The sequence below is a fragment of the Charadrius vociferus genome, unplaced genomic scaffold (genome assembly GCF_000708025.1).
Source record: "Charadrius vociferus isolate BGI_N301 unplaced genomic scaffold, ASM70802v2 scaffold206, whole genome shotgun sequence".
NCBI lineage: Eukaryota > Metazoa > Chordata > Aves > Charadriiformes > Charadriidae > Charadrius > Charadrius vociferus.
In genome coordinates this window covers 900,942-921,479 of record NW_009649137.1, presented here as the reverse complement: position 1 = coordinate 921,479, position 20,538 = coordinate 900,942, and the positions used below count along the sequence as shown (strand labels likewise).

General features: G+C 34.9%; 2 protein-coding genes across 2 annotated transcripts in view; both read left to right on the top strand.

Moving 5' to 3' along the window:
- The window catches only part of LOC104289428 (chromosome unknown open reading frame, human CXorf22), a 108,892-nt gene extending 94,650 nt beyond the window's left edge, over positions 1-14,242 (top strand). Inside the window, exons 21-26 of the mRNA XM_009888364.1 lie at positions 481-575; positions 6,607-6,669; positions 8,475-8,643; positions 11,702-11,805; positions 13,053-13,212; positions 14,166-14,242. Of these exons, the coding sequence (XP_009886666.1) occupies positions 481-575; positions 6,607-6,669; positions 8,475-8,643; positions 11,702-11,805; positions 13,053-13,212; positions 14,166-14,242 (668 nt within the window). The remainder of the gene's footprint in view (positions 1-480; positions 576-6,606; positions 6,670-8,474; positions 8,644-11,701; positions 11,806-13,052; positions 13,213-14,165) is intronic.
- Positions 14,243-20,166: 5,924 nt separating this feature from the next.
- CHDC2 (calponin homology domain containing 2) overlaps positions 20,167-20,538 on the top strand; it is a 52,001-nt gene continuing 51,629 nt past the window's right edge. Inside the window, exon 1 of the mRNA XM_009888363.1 lies at positions 20,167-20,276. Within this exon, the coding sequence (XP_009886665.1) occupies positions 20,167-20,276 (110 nt within the window). The remainder of the gene's footprint in view (positions 20,277-20,538) is intronic.

Below are 20,538 nucleotides of genomic sequence, written 5' to 3'. Positions count from 1 at the left end.
TATTGGAAACCCATGCTTCTGCCAATGCCTTAAAATTGGACGTGAAAGTCTGAAAAATGACACAAGCCATACTGGTAGAATTCTGCAGTGTAGATTATGCCTAAAAATCATTTAGAAAAACAGTTTCACCCAACTGTTTTTCTCTCTGTGGTATTAGTTTTCATTATTTAGTCAACTATTTTTGCCTAACGCTTTTATTCAAAGGTAAATAACAGTGATGGTTTGGGTTTTTTTTCTGAAATATCGTTTTCTCCCAAATCAATAACTTTCATTAAAGTTGCTGGTGATTAACACTTCTCAAAATTACCTCCAGAATCCTTTTGAGAAATTCTATATTCATTTGTAACTTTTTGAGAAATGTTTACCATACAGATATGTAGATACCTTATGCTGGAAACCACTTAGAAGTACTGCAACTGTTAAAAAGTTGATGGTTACTGTAATAACATATGTAATTTGATTCTAAATTTTGTTTGACAGTGGTTGACTGCTGTTCTTCAAAGCCTTATTTGTATTCGGTTAACTTAAAGGGAAGGTCAGCTTTGCAATGTTTGCTGTCCTTCGCGCCAAAAGAGGTAGGTGTATGGGGCAGTGGTAATTATGCTAAATTAAAATCATGATCTGTGATATTTGTGTGGTGAAAGAATATAGATGTTTTAGGTGCGCATTTTAGTGTGTGCAATAGTTTTATAATAGTAATCCAACTCTTAAGAAAAGAAGTTCTGAAATAACCTTATATAACTTCCGCTGCTTTCCTTAAATGTTTGCATACACAAAGAAAGTGCACTTTCTCAATGGCTTAAAAATGGAAAGGATATAAACTGAAATTGAAATGTCGTACTACACATTCATAAAATAAGCCAACAAAGTGGCAGCCATTTTCTTTTTGCAGCTATTCATGCTTTAGCTCTCAGATGACCGAGGGACAGCGAAAGTAGAGGAGTTTTATGTGTCATAAAGATTGGCAAAGTTGCTTTCTGATTGAGCTATTTGAGGGAAATAAATTGAAGATATGAGACTTTATGGGTTAGTTTTACATCAGGAAAATGGCATTTTATTGGCAGTAGGTGTGAATGGAGAGTGCTGTAGCAAATTTTAAACCTAAATCTGTTGAACAATGCTTTAACAATGGAGAATCTGGGGTTTCCACATATTTGGGGAACAATGAACTGAAAGAGAACTTAGTCTCTGATATTGTGAATGGGCTTCAGAATGAGAAGCTGGGGACCACTCCTATAGCACATAAACCAGTTGCATTAGCTGCATTTGCTTAAAAAAAAAAAAAAAAAATAAAATCAGAGACAATGCATCTTGGAAGGGTCAACAATGTCCTTTTTTCACCCCACCCCCCAGCACTAGTTTTTGAATAAAAGGGAATTCCTGTATTCGAAACATAATTCAAATAATATTTGCATATTACAGGCTGTATCTGGTAACGCTGATTTTCTTCCTATTTTTACTGTTGGTTTAGATTCTGTTTACACATGGAAGCTACTGTGAAATAACTGTGTGTGAATTAATAGCACATTCACTGCTCTGAGATGACTTTTTCTGACAGAATATGAGTCAACAGATTAATAAAAAATGAGCTATTTCAAACCAAATTAATTTCCTCCTATAGCATAGCAGGCCTTGAGGTTAGGGGAGAAGCAGTAGATGTCATATATTTAAGTATCTTGATGCTGCCTGATGCAACATTCCCATAAGCAAGGTAGTCAGATTTATACTAAATAGACCGTTAGGAAAGTATGCAATTACTTGCAAAATGGTACGTACAGAATATCACCAGTGACCTGTTGTTTAACTGGAGAGAAACTCAGTAAGGAAAAAGGCTGACGTTTTAATTTAGGTAGGAAGGATCAATAATAGAAATACAAGATTAGATAATGCTGTCGGAGTAATCTATGTGTACGGTATTGTAGATCACAAGCTGAGTAAGAATTAAGAGTAGAGGCAGTCACCATACTGATTTATAGAAATAAGAATAATGTCAATAAAGCAAGTGAAATAATTATTCTAATCTGTGCTGATAACACTTCAGCTGGAACACTTTTCCCAATTGGAATGCCACACTTAAAGAAGTGGGAAAATTTCCCTTGGAAAGAAAGTCTGAAAAGAAAGCAATAGAAATGATCAGAAGTCCAGAAAGCACAAACTGTGTTTAAAAACCAAAAACAAACCCCCAAACCCCCAAAACAAACAACCCCCCAACTAAACAAACAAGCAACCCCCTCAAACAAACAAATACCCCCCAACTAAACAAACAGTCAAAACCCCCAAACAAACAAACAAAACCAAAAAACCACCCAAACTCCCTAACTTCCAATATTCTGTGGAATATAATTTATATATGCTTGTTCACTGCAGTAGGCAGGTGATGGGTACTGGCTTTAAATTATGCCAGGTGGATTAGATTGTATATAAAAACTCATTGTAGCAAAAGGAGCCAAATACTGGAATAAATTACTTGAGAAGACATCTCCATTGTCGAAGACTCTTGAGGAAGGGGTTGGACAAGCATCACCAGAAATGTTTTGCTCTGTCCCAAAGGGCCATGTCATCTGTCAATCACATTTATGCATTGTAAAATTGTGTTATAACAGCATGTTGTTGCTCCAAAGACAATATTATGGCTTCACTAAGGCCAGTATTAAGGCTCTTAGTAATTATAACAGTATTTGTTTGTGGCTGTCTCTTGCTAAATGTGCAATTCAAACCAGTTAATAATAGAAAGGAATATAGATTTGTGGCTTAAAATGATGAAATTGGAATGTGGAAAAGCTAGCTTCCCTTTTAAATAAAAAGTAGTACATAAAATAGTGTAGAGCCATGTAAAACACAAGTGGGGAAAAGAGTGATTGAACTTCTAATGAGTAGGAATATATTATTACTGTTCTTACAGCCAAGCTTCGAAACTTACTTAGTTTTGATTTTCATTTTACCAGTAAAGTCCTCTGAGATGCATATTTCATTTACAAAAGCAACCTGTTTTGGCAGCATTCTCTTAAAGAACATTTTTCAGCCTAAAATCATAAGTATTCACCTAAAATTTGAATTTTTTGTCCTAATTGAAAGATTAATAGAAATGAGAAGGAAAACGCTGCTTTGTACCTGCCAGTTAGCTTCTAGTAAGCCATAGATATAACACCAAACAGAGAAAGTAAATGGTTGCTAAAATTGTAATGCGCTTCTGTAAGAACTTTCCAAATCTCTGTTTCCATTCTTTCCTGTTTTTCATATTATATCATCTGATTACTTTGAAATAGAATATACTTACTTTTGAGGAGTTCCCTCTGTTTCTGCATTAGATGGGAACAAGGTAATGATGGTACAACTAATACTTTAGCTTAGTTAAGCTAGTGGTTAATTTTTTTAAGTGTTTGGTTTTTTGTTTTTGGTTTTTTTTTTTTTTTTGCTTCAGCATCTATATAGAAAATTCAGTTAGGAGTTTTATAAAAATAGAACGCCACAAACGTACTGATTTAAAAATGATAAATAGCATCTACAAATAGTAAAATAGGGTCTAGCAATATTGTTCTATGGATGATACAAGGGTGTGTACTATGTATAATATTTTACAGGTAACAATAGTTTAACTTCCGAGGCCTCAATTTCAATTTATTTTTATAAAAAAAATTTACTTCAGTCTTGTCAAGTATTTAATAGAGATATTTCTAATCTACATAGCAGATGCAGTTTTTTGGTTTTTGTTTTTTTTTTTTTTTTTTTCTCCTTCAATCTCAGTAGCTAAAAGCATACAGTTGCTTATAATCTGAGATCTGTCAGCTCTGTTCTTGCTTATGGCATTGGATTTATCTGGTGATGGTGCTGCTATACAAAGTGCTCCTTTCTCCACTATAGTGGAAAAGTACAGTGGAAGGTCAGTCGTCCACCTTCAGGACTAGTGAAATATCAACTCTCTCAAATCCTAAATGACCTCCACTCCCAACTATCAAACCAGGGATTTTATTTGCTTCCCAGTACACTGTTTCCCATTGTTACAATTGAGCTCTATTACTATTTTCTTTCCTTGTCAAGTTGCAGGATGGATTAAGACTAGAAATGTTGCTACTGACACTGCTGTAAATTCAAGTGATTAACTAAATTAATATTTCTGAAGACTACTGAAATAGTGGATGGTTCTTGACTTTTAATTTCACTTGTCATCTGAACTACTGTTCAGTATTACTGTTTATTATTGATGAGCATCTCCAACTGTCATTTGATACTGGTGATGTGGCAACTGAACTGAAGACAAAGTTGCACTAGTTGGTAGTCTGCTCTAATTATGATATAAATTTGAAAAAAAATAGTGCATACATTTGACTAAATCTGTTTTGTGACTGCTCTTAAAATAATGTAAAGATCTGTAGAATATATTGCAGCTATTGATTACAGATTTCTCTATAGGGTTTTCTGATGTCATCCTTTAATTTTTCAGTCTGGGTCTTAGTGTTTTTTCAGTCTCAAGAATAATTTTTCGCAAACAGAACAACTTCTTTCAGAAGTAAAGGAATAAAGAACTTCAAAAAGGAAATTTTCCTGGGGCACCTTATACCTCATAACTGACTAATAAGCACTGCTTTAATGAAATGTCTTTATTTCAGTTTCCCCTTCTCTCCATGTGCTCACAGTCTCCCTTTGCCCGCGATGCTGGCTTAGCTCACGGTACAGCCAGTGCTTCCCTTCTGCTCCTAGTCTATCACTGCCTGCGTGGCAGGGGGCAGCTTACTGATTGCTAGGCAAGGCATGCCCAAATACAACGTACAACCCACTGGTGGTCAAGTTAATATCACTGGGAGTTAGTGCAGCACTGAGAGCTGGCAGCAATAGCACTGACTAGTGTTAAATGAAGATATCTTTGAAAACTAAATGTGTTGCCCAGTATGGCATGACTAAAGGAAGCATCTGGAATTATATGTACTCCCCAGGATGCTGTAGCTTTTCTTTAACTCCTGCAAAGTAAAACACTAATAAAAAACATAGTTCTGTTAACAAAGTGGTCCAAGTACCTGTATCTCTAATTGTGATCAGAAGCTCTTAGTAGTTACTGATTCTTAAAACATCCTGCAGGGGATCCAAGTTCTTTATCATTCTGCCTCATCTAGATTTCCCTCTTTTCTCACCAGACTTCTTCCTTCTCTTTCCTGACTTTCCAGTCTTGGAAATACTCTAATCTTCTCCGTATATTGTGCTTCCACTATTCAGGTTTCAGGATCGCAAGTGCTATTTCCTGCCTCTGCACTTGAGCAGCTGTTTCTCTGATCTCATCACAATTTTCTGGACAACTGCTCTTACCCAGCTTACCTCCCAGCTGCTACAAACCTTCTGTATCCCATTGAGTCACATTATTTTCCATCCGCCTTCTGGTTCTACTAAAACTTCCTGCTGTTGTTGTAGTCATTACTGACAACACTATCCTATAAACCAACAAAACCCCACTATATTGATGTTCTTGCTGAGAAAGCATATACTAGAACTAAGGAAAAACTAAAACAAAATAATTCAGAAGTATTGATTTTTAAAAAATCACAAAAGCATGAAATTATTTTAATATGCTTTAAAATTTTATTAAAGCAACTTGAATTATTGATGTAAGGTTTCAAGTAATTTAGTCTTGACTGCAATCTTGAATTCTCCTGCTAAAAATCAACTTGGCAACAGCTTTCCTTCTGCCTCAAGAAGCTTCAAATCAACAAATGAAGTAAATACATGGGAAGTCTGAATAGCTCCTATAATTCTCACTAAAAGTTAGTATGTGACATCAAAAGGTGCTCTTAGAGATGAAGTGTACTGGCATGCTTGTAAAACAATATCTAAAAAATTTTGAGATAATTCTCTCAATATTCTAAGTGGTAAAATGAAGTTGATGCATTATAGATAAGGTTAGGATGCTGCTCAGACATGGTTTGGCTGTGCCTTCCTGTTATTCCGGCATCTCAGAAGGTGTTAGAGGGTGACAGCTCTCCGTCTCACTGGGGAGAGTTTAACCTTGGTGTTTGTTGGCTGTGAAAGTCAGAGCTGTAAGCAAAAGCAGTATACAAAACCATCTATAAATAGGTAAGCTAGCAAATACTTCTTAATATCGTAATTGTGTACAGGCTGTATGCTGATTTCTTTACTGTTTTAATATAATTTTATTTGAGGGACACTTCAATTTTAGGTTTTTTTCAGTGGAGTATTAGGAGGTTTAGCCACCTGAAGGTCTGGTGGGCTAGGCAGGGTTCTCATTTCAGAGCCGAATAGAAAAAAAAATTCTGGTGATTTAAACAAAAAATCAACCAAACAAAAAATCTAACCAAACAAAAAACCCCATGACTATCTGGCCAAATGTCATGTAGTTCTCTCATTGCTATCTAGAGACAGAGCTAAGAATTAGTACTAATAATATTATTTATTGATTGATTGCTAGCCGTGATTATTTTGAACTGAGTTTTAAATCGTACTGTCCAAGAAGCATAGAAGCATGGCTTTTCTGACCATGGCTCTCTTTCTGCAAGCTACCTGTCGAGGTAAGAGTGAGGAGCACCTCATTCCTTTGGTTTTGTGCCAGGGAAACAGGCAGCATGTCTTCACTTTAAATATTTGCTCATCTTTCTTCCTCAGCTGACACTATATTTCTCCAGGCAGGATGATCCACCTGCTAGCAGCAGTGTCATGCATGGGCTGGTAAGGGAAGCAGGAAAAGCAAGGTGCAGGAGTGTACTGCGTCAAAATGATTTTTTTTTTTAATTTTTTAATTTATTTTTTACCCTGCTGGAAAATAACAAATTCCAGCATCTTGGAAAAAAGACAAAATACACAGCTGTGTAATAATGAAGCCTACAAGGACCTTTGATTGAGATAAATAGAGCAAGTCACACCTGTCAGAGCTTATTGCTTAAGCTTTTTGTGGAGAAGTGACAGGTGGGTTTTTTTTGCCGTTTTTAATGATGTAATATTTTTTTTTAAATGAAAGAACAGAATTCATGGTGTAAGAAATGAATTCTATGGAAAATCTGCAGCTGTGGAATTACAGGGTATTGCTGATGCATCAGCTCTGACTGTATACATGGGAAAGATTTAGTTTTATTTCAGTGTTTTGAATGATGGCTTTGAACACTAGCTACGTTATTCATTGTGGAAAGCTGCTTATCTGTGATATAAACCTGATGAATTTAGACTGCATGGAAGATTTAAGTATGTTTTAAGGAAAAGCTTGTTAAATCTGAGAGGAGGTTGAGAATGTATATTTTTTACAGTTGCAGGACATAAACCCTTGGTTTTGCTCTTAGGTTTAAATTTGAATAAAAGTGTTTGGTTTTTTTTTTCTAATGTGCATTACATTTTCTCTCCTTTTGTCACTGCTGAATCTGTATGTTGTTATTGCTGTAAATAAAGAAACTTTAAAATCAGTCCTTACACAAAAATTCAATGACTTTAAATGCTTCAAGGTATTTGAACAGTCTGCATATTATTATATGATAAATACAAGAGTATTATCCTTTACAAATGTTTTAACTTAATTTTGAGTCATAAATTAGCTTGCTGATTTACTTGCAACTCCCTGTGAAGTTGTACTGTGAAAGCAAGTACTGTAATTTTAGGGACATGTCTTTTTATGAAAATAACTTAGGTTTTTTTCCTACTCTCACATACCCCTGATCAACCTGACAACTGTGCTTGTTTATTTTTTATGCATTAATTTTATATAAAATATAAAATATTGCTCTAATGTGTTGACCCATGGAAAGACAGACGGAGAGGTAGGAGATACCTCCTTGAAAGTTCACCGCAAAATAAACTTGGCCTCTTAATACTCAGAAAATATGATTTTGTATAAAAGAAGCTATCTTCAGATTCTAAGCCATGTTTGCTTGGGGATGTGATTGTAGAGAGAAAACTGGGATCAAAATCCCTTGAATTTAGACTCCTGGAATTCAGTGGGGTTCAATGACAATGATTTTAAAACTCTTTTTTTTTTTTTTTTTTTTTTTCTTCTGAGATTTCTCAGTTTTGTCCCATGCTCCACCTCGATCTTGGAGCCCCGTTTGCTTATGCTGGCTATACTGCAGTAGATGACCTATTCTCTTCAACGTTTGTGAAACGGAGAGTTTATGTAGCTTTGTTTCATCCTCTTTGCTTGTGCTTATTATGCATTTGGGCCACAATTCCATTTTTTTTCCGCTCAGGAGAGCACTCGGAAAGGGCTACAACTCAGCAATTTACAAGAAGCCTTCTCTGTAGCTGTGCTAATAACCCTGATACTTTGGGGAATACAGTTTTTCCCTTGGTGAGGGGAAAAAATATCTGGCGGCTGCTTACTTAAAGGACTGATAACTACGTCCTAATAAACAGCCATCCTATTAATATTGTGATCGGGTCCTGAGTTAATTTCAATAATTCTTCTAAAATAGTAATACCAATTAGACGGTTCAAGAAGTACCTACAATTTCTTTGGGAAAGTGATCCACAATGATATTTTTGCCCTTTAGGTGGCAGCATATGACTTCACTCTTCCAGTTAATACTCCTCGAGCTGACTTCCCCTTGACCCAGCCAAGCTCCGCGTCTGCAACTTCTGTTGAATCTGTAAAGCACATCGTTGCTCCTCGGCTGCAGGCGGTGACTGTGGCTGTTCCATTCTGTAGAATTAAAGCAGTTGGTAGGTAAACTAGGGACATGAGCAGATGGTAGATACTTAGATTTGGTTTTGCTTGCATTCTAAGAGCAGAGAATTGCTACTTAAATTTGGTTGATAATTGATAGTTTGTAAATGTTTTGGAAACTTGCAAAATATTCAGATTTTGATTGGTATTTTTAAATACGTGTAAAGCGGAGTTTTCTATACATAAATATGATGTGCTGGGATTTATTTCTTTAATAGCCATTTGCCTTATATAAAAATTAGTTTACCAAAACTCATTTTTCTTTCTACCCATTCATTAGTATTTCTAGACCTTGTCATGCAGACCCCAGTACTTACAGCAGGTCATCTGAAGAATGTAGACAAGCAGTATGTCATTCATACTCTCTTTTTTTTCTAGACTTACCCTGTCAAAACTAGGAGCTCTAACTATATTTAAAATTCCTTTAAAATGCCTCTGACTGGCCATGATCCCATCTGAGAGAATTCATGGTAATTTAGTCCACTTGCTTCTGTTTGCTTTTATATGCAGAACTGCACTCTTCTGGCCTGTCAGAATTTGTTAATGGCCAAAGTTACAGGCCATTTGCCTGCAGCAAGAAATTGATATCTTAAATGATTCCTCTCTGCTTTTCTTAAAAATAATTTGTGGTTCTCTTTAGTCTCCTGTCTGATCCTTATATCCACTAGGTTTCCTCATCTCAGTATTTAATATGGAGTCACTTTTTATTTGAGATAAGATTTAAGTGCAAAGTGTCTTCCTGGAATGATGTTTGTGTAATGTTTAAACATCTTGGGAGCAATGAAGGAGGCTGGGCCAATTAAATGCATAATGTGGGGTAAAAGCAACTCCAATTTATTTGGTTTTATCTATGGGTTTGTTTTTTTTCTGAAGGGCTTTAACTTAAGTCTTACTTTTGTGATCTTTTAAGATATCAAAGGGTATCTGAGAGCCCTTCTTTAGATCCTGTGATGGAAGTAAATTCATATTAAACACTTCTAAATATATTTAGTTTAAAAGCACGTAGAATAAAGATAAATGTACATAAGTATAGGAGATTATTAGAAAGCATGTCTCTAAGTAAAAATTCATGAATCAAAGTGACAAATTTGTAGTACAGAAGTGATTTATGTAACCTGAAGAAAAAATAAAATGCTTCTTTCCTTTTCCCTTTCTTTTTGGAATAATGAATTGACACAATTGGTAAGTCTCGCTAATAATCTTATGTAAATTTTATCACAAATTTGTACTTCTACCACATAGAATTTCTTCGAAGTACCAGTATAGGCCAACAACAAGTAATCATAATATTCAAGTGAATATATAATACTTTCAATTCTAAGTAATAGTTGAAAAAATAAAGCATGGCTTCTATTTAAATTTGAGTATTGGAATTACATTCTCACTGGGAATTTTGATGGGCAGGGAGGAAGGAGAGAAGTCTAAATAAATGTCTTGACCACTTAATATTTCACATAATCATACAGATGCAGGCAACTAGCCAAATTATTTTTATTGTTAAAAAAGAACTTGATAATTTTATTACATTCTGACAACCTAAAAAATATGTCTGTTATTGATTCATCATTTCAGAGTATCACTTTAAAAACTAAAAGTGGGTAAGATGCATCTTGCAAGTTCTAAGTTTTGATTTGACAAATACGCCTAATTCTCACTGCTGTGTGCTTTATTACACATTTTTTTCCAGTCTTATAATTTCTTATCTTTTTTCCCCTGTGACAGTTTTTATAGTTAACTGGTATTCAGACTGCACAGGATAGTGCAGTTGGCACTTAAATCAATAGCTTATATGCCATGTTTGTACTCAGGATTGTTCACCCTGAGAAAAGAATCACAATAATCTTAAGAGTAGTCAACCCAGTCTTTTAACTTCAGTGTAGTCAATATGCTTTCAGTCCATTGTGAATCTTTTTTTTGGTATTTTTTAAAAAACACAGTTTGTAGACTGTTTCAGTACCTGTGGAGGAAAGCAGGTCTCTTACTTAAATACTTGTAAGACTTTTCCCTTGGAGACTGCTTATTAGTATGTAAGAAAGCACTGAGAGCGGAAAAAAATAACCAACAACAAAACCGAAAACTCAGCTGGAAAAGACAAAAGCCCTACCTCAGCCAGACACAGAAGAAGAGGACACATTATCAATGTAATGACCTTATGTGAGCTGACTTTCCCCCCTAATAATCATTCCGATAATCTTTTTTGTGGGGTAGGTAATTTCCTTTCCTTTCCCTCCCAGTCTTTCAGTCGTGCTGTGTTTTCCTTGTACAGGCAGTTTCCGTGAGAGGTGAGGACTTAATGAATGACATAGTTGCATATTGTTGGAAGCATTCCAGCAGATTAGGTTTCTACTTTGAAACAGTATTAGTTTATAGAGTTTATATACCTGTGCTTTAGAGATAGATGGATAGTGTTGATGTTTACATAAGGTGAGATATGCGATTAGGAAATCCTTTGGGCTTTTTGGGAGAGAAGAGAGTGATCAACATACTTCCTTGCTCAGTGTGAAACAAACTAGAAGACTTTATTCAGAGGATACTGTATGTTTGCTAGGTTAATTTCCAGTGTTTAATCAAAGAAGCAAAATGAGACTGGGAGCATATACTTTTGTTTTTCTAAACCCTCACTTTGTCATGGTTTTGTTGTTCCAGCTATATGAAATTAAGATAAATGCTGCTTCTTATATAAAATCTTTCAAGTCTTTTCTGATGATTACAGTCACAAGTGTAAATGCATTCATCTGCTACATAAAGATCATGTGGCTCTCTGTTTATAACATCTTTATAAGAAGGAGAGATACTATAAGTCTGGTAGATAAAACATTTAAATAATTTTAATGTTACTAAAGGGTCATAATAAGACAGAAAGTTAAATTACAGTAATTATGTATATAGTATGGGAACAACGGAAAGAAAATGCAGCTTTAAAGCAAGGGGAGAAACATTTCTGTTAAACTTGTGCGGAAACAATGATTTTTTTTTATTTTTTTTTAAGGGACCTTGAGGAAATATTTGTCAAAATAGTGCCATATAAACATCTTAAATTATTTTCTCCAACAGTACTTAAATCACCATTGGAGTTCTCGTCAATGGAACTTAAATTTGCACAACATTCAAGCGGTATACATTTCATACATACTGCTGCTGAAAGACAGAATTCTCAGGTACGTAATCACAACAGTTGCTATAGTTATTCTTGGCTGTAGCTTTTAATTACTCAAAAATGACTGGGAAAAGAATACAGATTTGGAACTCAAAATTCAGTCATGTTCCAAATATATGGTTTAAAAATTTAGAAGTTTTCCTGTTGTCATTTTGTTCATTTTTTGATTTTATGATTGTCTTTTGATCACTAGAAATTTTTCCAAAACTCAAAATTGGGATTATCCTGAGTTTCTGATACATGAGAAAGCATGGGCACTAAGAGAAACTGACCATGAATTGTTTAAGAAATAGCTTACTTCTGAAGATTTTCTGCCTCGGTCTATACTAGTAAACTAGACAGTGACAGCGCAGGAGGGCAATTGTGCCATGGTGGTCCATACAGTTCAATTGCTGCGCCAGTACGTTATATGGTACTGATCTGTGCCAACTGGCACTCTCCCAAAAAATTTCTGGTCATGATTTAGGGCTTAATGGGAAAGAGGCACTAAACAGCCACAGCTATTCTGTTTTGGAACATAAAGAATTTGACTGTATGAATGCGAAACAGGCCATAACATAATTTATTGTTTCTAATTGCCAAAGGCTTTGTTTGGAAATTATAAAAAAAAAATAAAATATGGGTTTTGGCAATGATGACAACACTTGAAACTTTTTGAAATATTCACAAAACAATGATAATACAAAGTCAAGACCTTTTCTTAGCTATGGATGTGTTACGAATTGAAAGAGTAACCCTGAGATAAAGGAATGCTTTTTTTTTCGTTTGTTTTGTTTCCACTGTCATCTTATTGAGTTGAAAGAATGGGTTTTGAAAACCTGTTCTGAACTTGCTTTTTCAACGTACCCATTTGTAAGTCTAGATGTCATGAGCCATGTGTTTAGTGCTTGCTGGTCTTCATTTGCATCAGGAAAAACTCCTCATTTATGTTTGTCTAAGCACTCCCACCGTGACATTTTGTTCTGTTTACCTCATGTAAATAAGATTTTTCCATTCTGGAAAGAAAGTATTGCTGTTTGTGAATGTGATGAGTGACTGGAAAGCATCTAGTCTGTGCTGATAGGCATACTCATCTTCTCACCTTACAGATGTAATAAACTGGGTTCTTTATTGCTTTCTAGTGCTTTCTTGCTTTCACTATGATCTGATGCAGGAAGAATGCTTAGGACAGAGAAGTGTGAAAGGTATCACGATGTTTACTGCTCTTCGTCTTTCATTATAACCTCCTTTCTCTGCAAATATTTGCAGAAGCTTGACCTGAAGAATACCTCAAGGCAGCAGTTGACGTGGAAGTTGAATTGTGATGATGTGGGCAAAAATACAGGAGATGGTATTTTTAAAATTAGTCCACAGACTGGATTCCTTGATCCAGGACAAAAAATCAGTATTGCTGTATTCTTCTGCCCTTGTAAGTAATTTTCTGAATTCTTCTCTAGGTATTTTGGCCAATATAACAGTTTCATAGATTTATTTAAATGACTTTTTATGATGAACCATAGCTAGTGCTTGTTTTGATGAACTTCCGGTTAACACAACTAAATAATGAACTAAAATGTCAAAAGAAAGGTTTGTTGTAGTTCTGAGAAAATAAGGCAGACCTAACACAATGCATGGAAGCCTTCCAAGAGTACGTGGAATGTGTGTAAACTTTTTTTTCTAAATAGCCATAATTTAGATAAGAATGGAAACTTCCTGCCTCAATGAGGTACGAAATCGCCTAGCTATGGTATCTTCTGTGTAGTCTGTTAAGGCAACCAGACTCTAAGTGAAAAATGTAAAACAGATTTCTAACAAAACTTGGGAGCATGCAGGAAGATGGTAATCAGGCACATACACCAGAAGAGGAATGGCAGAATGAATATTGGGACTCTACCTTATTCCCAGTCGAGTGTTTATGGGAGAGAGAAATGTAACACTGTATTTGAGTTGATAAAGCCCATCAGTGTATGCAGCTGATGCCTACAGAATTCAGAGTCATTTTGACAGTTTTAAGGGGCCTACTTCTGGGGCCTCAGCATTCTCAAGGGGAAGAAAAGTTGTTTTGTCAGTTGGATCTGATCCTGAGTCAGCAAGTGAGTATCCCTGTCCTAAAGAAAGATGTACTGAAATGTTGCTGCTCTTCTCTATGATAGTATTGAAATCTATAACCTCAATTAAGCACTGGGAACAACTTAATATAATTATAAATTAAAAAAAACCCCACATGTGTAAGAGTCTTGCCATGATTCTCTATGATAAATTGAGAAGACTGAGTTAAATGCTGCTCTGAAAACTTGTGAATATGCAAGAGCAGTATTTAACTGCACATGTTGCTTGAAGTTGCTTGCTGTACTTTTTTCCATTATGTTTTATGTCTCATAGGTAGCTTTTATTTTCAACTTATGATTGAAGAAAAATCACATGAACTTGTGACTTTGCTTCATGAAGTGGAAAAGTAATTAACATATAATGATTTTTGCAGAATTATTTAGAAGGCCGTTTGGTTTAAATCCTTTCATTTTTGTATTGAGTAGCAAATTCTGCCTTTTTGGAAGTAGTATTTCTCCGTGCCTATAATACCTAGAAAGTTTCTGACCCATTATCTATTGTTGTAGTTTTTACACTTCTGAGCTGTCCATTTAGAAATATGTATTTAAATTAATATATTAAATTATATATTATTACAAATTGAACTGTAATGAAATAAATAATCCAAGCATACTAGGTGAATTGAATGAAAATATTGTCCCAGGGTGTGAGAAAATGTTAGAATTTAAAAATCAGAAGGAGCTAAACAGTAGGAGCAGTTTGACAAGAAGATTGGATAAAATGCAGAGAGATATCGTAGGAGAAAAATCTGAAAGTTTTCTATTTTCAGATGTTGAGTTTTACAAAGTTTTAGAAATGTGGACTTGGAATCTCAGTTTATTTATGAAGGATGTAAGGATCTACTCAAAGCACGTCTAGACAGAAGAAAGGTTTTCTGGTAAGCTTCAGAATTTTGAGAAACTTGAGATGCAACTTGGAGAAAAATAGGTTAAAGAGGTCAAGAAACATATTATGAGCCCAGGTCCTTGGAGTAACAATGTAGAGGAAAGAGGAATGGAAGTATAGAAGGTTGGAAAGTGAAAAACAATCACTCATAACCTTCTGTTGTTCTGGGAGAAGTAATTAATAAATACACATATAGTTTACTGTAACTCTGTTTCTTTCGAACATTTTTTTCTCGTTTCATAAATTTCTACTTTGCTTTCAATAGGATATCATATTTTTTTCTACAGTATTTCAGATAATAAAGCCTGCTAAGTAAGTTTTGTAACTTTGAGAAGGTATTCTAATAAATATTTTTGCAGGGTGTGCTTATGGTTAGAATAAAATAAAATGATACATGTTCTTCGCAAGTAATTAACATTTTTGTCTGCTTTGACTTTGAGAAACATATTCTCTTAATAGGAGATATAATAGCCTCATTTTGCATTGATTAGGTTGACGTATATAGCTGGGAAAAGAAAATTGCCCAGGGCCATATTAGACTTGGAAGATAAAAAGGATAAATATGTATTTATGCATATCTGGTGATTTTTAGGGCCCAGATGAGCATAGAGTCTCATTTTTTTCTTCTTCTAAGTGCCTCTATGGCATTTAAGACAGGAAGTTTAAGAAATTTTCTAATACTATTGTCGAGCAGATGGAGGGGGATCATGTGATAATGAATAGGTGAAATGATCATCCATATGATGTTTATTCTATTTAGGTGTTTACCTCATGAGAATGTATTGCTTGGGTGTTGCAAAGACTGTGAAGCAGGGAACAGCATACAAAGAAAAGCCAATATTTTGAATTTCTCAATGAATTGTATGTGTAAATGCAGACGTGTGTATGCATAAATATGACTGATAATTGTAATGTGAAATTATTAGTATTTTTGCTGTGTTCCCATATCCTTTATTTCCAGAAAATCATAAACAACTGTAAAAATAATTTGCCCTTAATTTGATGTTCTAAGTATTTTCCCATGATTTATAGCCTACTTGTGATATACCTTCACTGAATATAATTACTCTTTCTTGTAAGAGAACATTAGATAACGTCAAAACCCACATAGGAGATCTGGTTAGTGAATATGGTGTGCTAATCACCTTCATAGGTTTGTACTGAAAAGTTGGAGTATGTGAGGGTGAACAAACCTTAAAATGAACTTTGAGTGTGCATTAGAGTAATTTGTGTAAATATGCCCCAATATTTATTATAATGAGAGTGCAAAATGCTATAGTAAGCTACAGCATTAAAATAAATGCAAGAGTTTGTATAATGCGTGGTAATATGATGCTACCTGATATGATGTTAAAAAAGTATACTAAATTTAATAGAGATTCTGAAGAACTGAAGGTATATTAATATGATCCTTTTCTGCTGTACTATAGTATAATGCATTAACAGTATATGAAAAATTTCACTATATCTTATTGTGATATGAAAAATCTTATCTGCAGCATAGTAAATTACAATAAACCTGTGCTCTGGGATCCTGTGTGGAAAAATACTCACAAATGCACCTGTGAGTTACCAGGAGTTCGGTATCCCTGAAAGATGTGATGATTATGTAATGGGCACAGATGACCATCATGACCTCCATCTTCTAGGATTTTTTTTCTGCAACAGAAAGATATTAAATAACCATGCCCTATAACAGTTTCTGTGGAGAAATGATTAGTTTACTTTTGATTTTTTTTTGTTGTTCATTTTTTGTAGGGCTTACCTTTGTTTTAACTACCTGTGACTTTTCTGCTTTGAAGTCTGTATTTTAGTGTATGCAAATTCTTCATTGGCACCCATTTACTCTCCTGAAGGTGTATATATGCAATAAGGCATGAATTATTGGAAAGTCCAAGGCAATGGAGCTAAAAATGTTTAGTTGAGAGACAAGTGTAAAATAACAGTCTAATACTTAAGAGGGTGAGAAGAGCAGATGGTGAATTTACTTTCTTTCCACCCACTCTCAAAAGATCAAAAACCATGTGATTATACCTGTAAGATTTCTGGGGAAAAAGAAAAAAAAACCACAAACGTAAAAAATTAGATTTGTGCTCCTAGAGAGGAACAAGGAATATGGAAATCCCTAAAGAGGTGGCTGTTCAAACTAGCTTTTACTGCTGGTTTAAATTGCAACTGAAACAGGTAGAGTGGAAGGTGAAGGTACTTGAAATATTTCTCCTCCAGAACTGTGTGAGCAGTATTGGGAGGAGAACTTGCATATGTATAAAATTGTCTTTCAGCAGAAATATAATCTGTTTATGTTTCTGTTAACAAGGAATCTGCATAAAGCATAGTTCCAGGATAGCATGCTAGGGAGTAAGGTGCTCTGAACTGGATGGGCTTTCTAACGCAAATTAGAAAATGAAGGAGATAATGAATAAGGAGGTTGTAGCAAGGTGGGTGTTGGTCTCTTCTCCTAAGTAACAAGCAATAGGATGAGAGGAGAGGGTGTCAAGTTGCACCAGGGGAAGTTTAGATTGGATATTAGGAAAAATTTATTCACTGAAAGGGTTATCAAGCATTGCAAGAGGCTGCCCAGGGAAGTGGTTGGGTCACCATCCCTGGAGGTGTTTAAATGACGCGTAGGCATGGCACTTAGGGACATAGTTTAGTGGTGGACTTGGCAGTGCTATGTTAATGGTTGGACGTGATAAGCTTAAAGGTCTTTTCCAACCTAAATGATTCTGTGATTCTGTGTTATGTACTTTGAGAAGCTGTGCTCCTTTGTTCAGAATTTTTTCTAAGGTAAGGCAATGAATGCTTATTTTCCCTAATAAATATATCTAGAAAAGACAAAGGGGAAATTTCCCATGTAATTCTACAGATTTTGTTAGCCCTTGACCAATTTAGATTAGCAGATTTGTAAATACTGTCAAATCTACCTCAGGAAAATTTTCACATCTGCTGGACTGCTTGTTGTTTGCCCTATAGAAATTAATGGTGGTATATCAGAATGGTAACAGCAGCACAAGCTTTGACAGTAGTCATGAAAGGTGTTATTAATAGAATAGATTCATGACTTCCACTGTTAGTTCAGGACGTAATTCTCATTAATTTTGAAGTAATTTATTTAACATGAAATATCCTCAAAACATTGGTTGTCAGCATTACAAACTAATGAACAAAACTTAATGGAGTCATTCACTTTTTTATTTTGTCTTTGTGTCTGTTTAAAATGAGGACTGTATCACATCCTGGTGTTTCTGACATAAGCAATAAATTATTGGCTTACATAATATGCAGAATTTTGATGTTAGTAAATGTGTGGAGCCACACACAGAATGATCAGTGATGCGGAATAAGCACTGTCTGTTCTGCCTTCTGAGCGAGTCAGGGATTCTATGGCAAACAGATATGGTCGTGTAGTTAATAGATTTGTTAGAACTGTTATGTACCGTAGGGATGAAAAGTTTGTATGAGGAAAGCATAACACTATTCTTTCCTAACTTTTGGAAGTTTAACTTTGGATCTATGCTTGATACGAATATTTTAAAATGTGAATTATTGAAAATTGCATATTTTTGGTACTGACATATGGTGCTCTATTTCTTTTTTCCTTTCTGATGTTCCATCCCTATGACATTTATTGGTTATGGCCTTTCACTTTCCTTTACCGTAGGTCGTACATATGTATGAAGATAGGATGCCAGAAATATGGTTTAGTTAGAGCACAGCTGTAGGACAGTAGACTGTTTAGCTTGTATATGGGAGTAACTTGTATAGAACATCTTTTCTAACAAGCATGTCAAAAATATCTTTTTTGGCTCTTCTTATGTCTCCATGACCTTTTCTGATGCTCTCTCACTTTTCCCTCATAAAAGGGCTAAGTGCCAGAAAAAGATGTGTTCTTGCTGTATCAAAACCTAGAAACACAAGCTTCTTAGCCTTCTCAGCAGTATTGTCTCCTAAAATTGATTTCCATTTGACAGGGAATTAGCCAGATGCTGCAAACACTGCAGCAAGTTCCCCTTTCATCTGGTTTTTACTTTGCCAGTTTCATGTTTTCTGGTCTGAAACGAAGGGATCCACAGCCCATGTTCTGGTGAGCTGACAGGCTTCCATGGAACTCTTCAATTATCATCTCCATGAAGGAATTGGCTCTTATGAGGAGGGAATAAGACAAAATACTTTGAAGACACTACATTTTGTTCTTTGTGTATATAAACAATGACAACACTTTCTCAGACTGTGAAAATAGTTATCTGAGCTAATATCAGAAGGGCTTGTCACATGTATTTTGATTGCAGTGACACATATGTGCTCATACAGGCACATAAAATACAAAATTATGTGTTTGGCTGTCTCTTTCCTTCCTAAATATTAGGTGAGGATGTTTCCAAACTTACTAGTCTGATGATAGAGGGGAATCAAAGGGAAAGGTGTTTTTCTTGAAAGTGAAAAGATTAAAGCTTTTGGATTGTCTTACAACATGTCATACAGATTTGTTTCTAAATATAAGAGGTGTTCATTAGTTAGCCTTCATTTTGCTAGCTCTTCAGCAGGTGGGAATAACTGAAAATTTGGTAAACAGCCCAGCATGGTTTGGAACATGATTTTGATAGTATAATGGTTGCAGAAGGAAGCACCTTCCTCCCTGTATCAGTAAAAGAAGATGTGCTTTTCCATCCTAGAGAAAACTGCCTTGCAGCAGTTAGCAAGATGGCGTGAGAAGGGGCAGAACACAAAGAAATGGGAGATGCTCTCTGAAGCGTAGAACCTGTCCTGCTGACTTGGCAGCAGTATAGGTTTTAAAGTCATCTGTTAAAATGTAGTGATTGCCGTCTTGAAAGGAACCAACTTTTTCTTGTCTTGGCAGTCAGACGCTTCTGATATTTATTCCTTTTTAAAATTCACATTCTCTACGTTAATTAGTGTAATTTATGATATGACTGCAATTCTTAAAATTCTGAGAAGCATTACATTGATGTTATCTATAAAAGAATATTAATACAGTAAAGAAGAATTCAAACTTCAAAAAACTTCTGACAAATTTAAAAAAGATTTCTGGTTTGCCTCAGGCAACAATTTAACTGTTTTAAGCTTTTTTTTTTTAATAAAGAATTCTTCTGATACAACATTCACTGTATGTTAAGCTACATTTTGATTAAGAAAGCACTACCAATGATTTAATAAAAAAAACCCAAACCACCCAAAACACCAACCCAAAACTTCTTACTGTAACTCTTTTAGTTGCATATATTTATGGCAATATGATTTTGTGGTGCAGTTTATATTTTTCCTTTTTTTTTTTTTGGTATTAACAGCTTGTCCTGGGACATACATATCTGAAATGTCAGTGTGTCTAAATGATAATCCATCATATTACAAAATAGCTTTGTCTGGCACTATGAAGTCACCAAAGATAAATTTTGATCCTCCATTTTTAATGCTGATGCCAGTTCCTCTGGATGTGAAATCTGAAGCAGCCATCAATATCATTCCACAAGATTTTTTAAGGTAAAGATCTCAAAATAAATTTATTACAGAAATCCTGAAAAATTTTTGTTCTCTTCCAATTTTTGTTTGTGAAGGTTAGTATTAATTTTCTGCTCGCAAAGTAAAGAGTTTGCGTATTTGAGAGAAAATTAATGTAATGAATATTGCTGTACATTCAACAAGCCCTTGTTCTGTCCTCAAAACATTTCTGCTTCGTAAAGTGACCATCAAAAGTGAATGCTTTTGAAATTACTTTGAATAGCATGAAGATTAATAAGAGAGT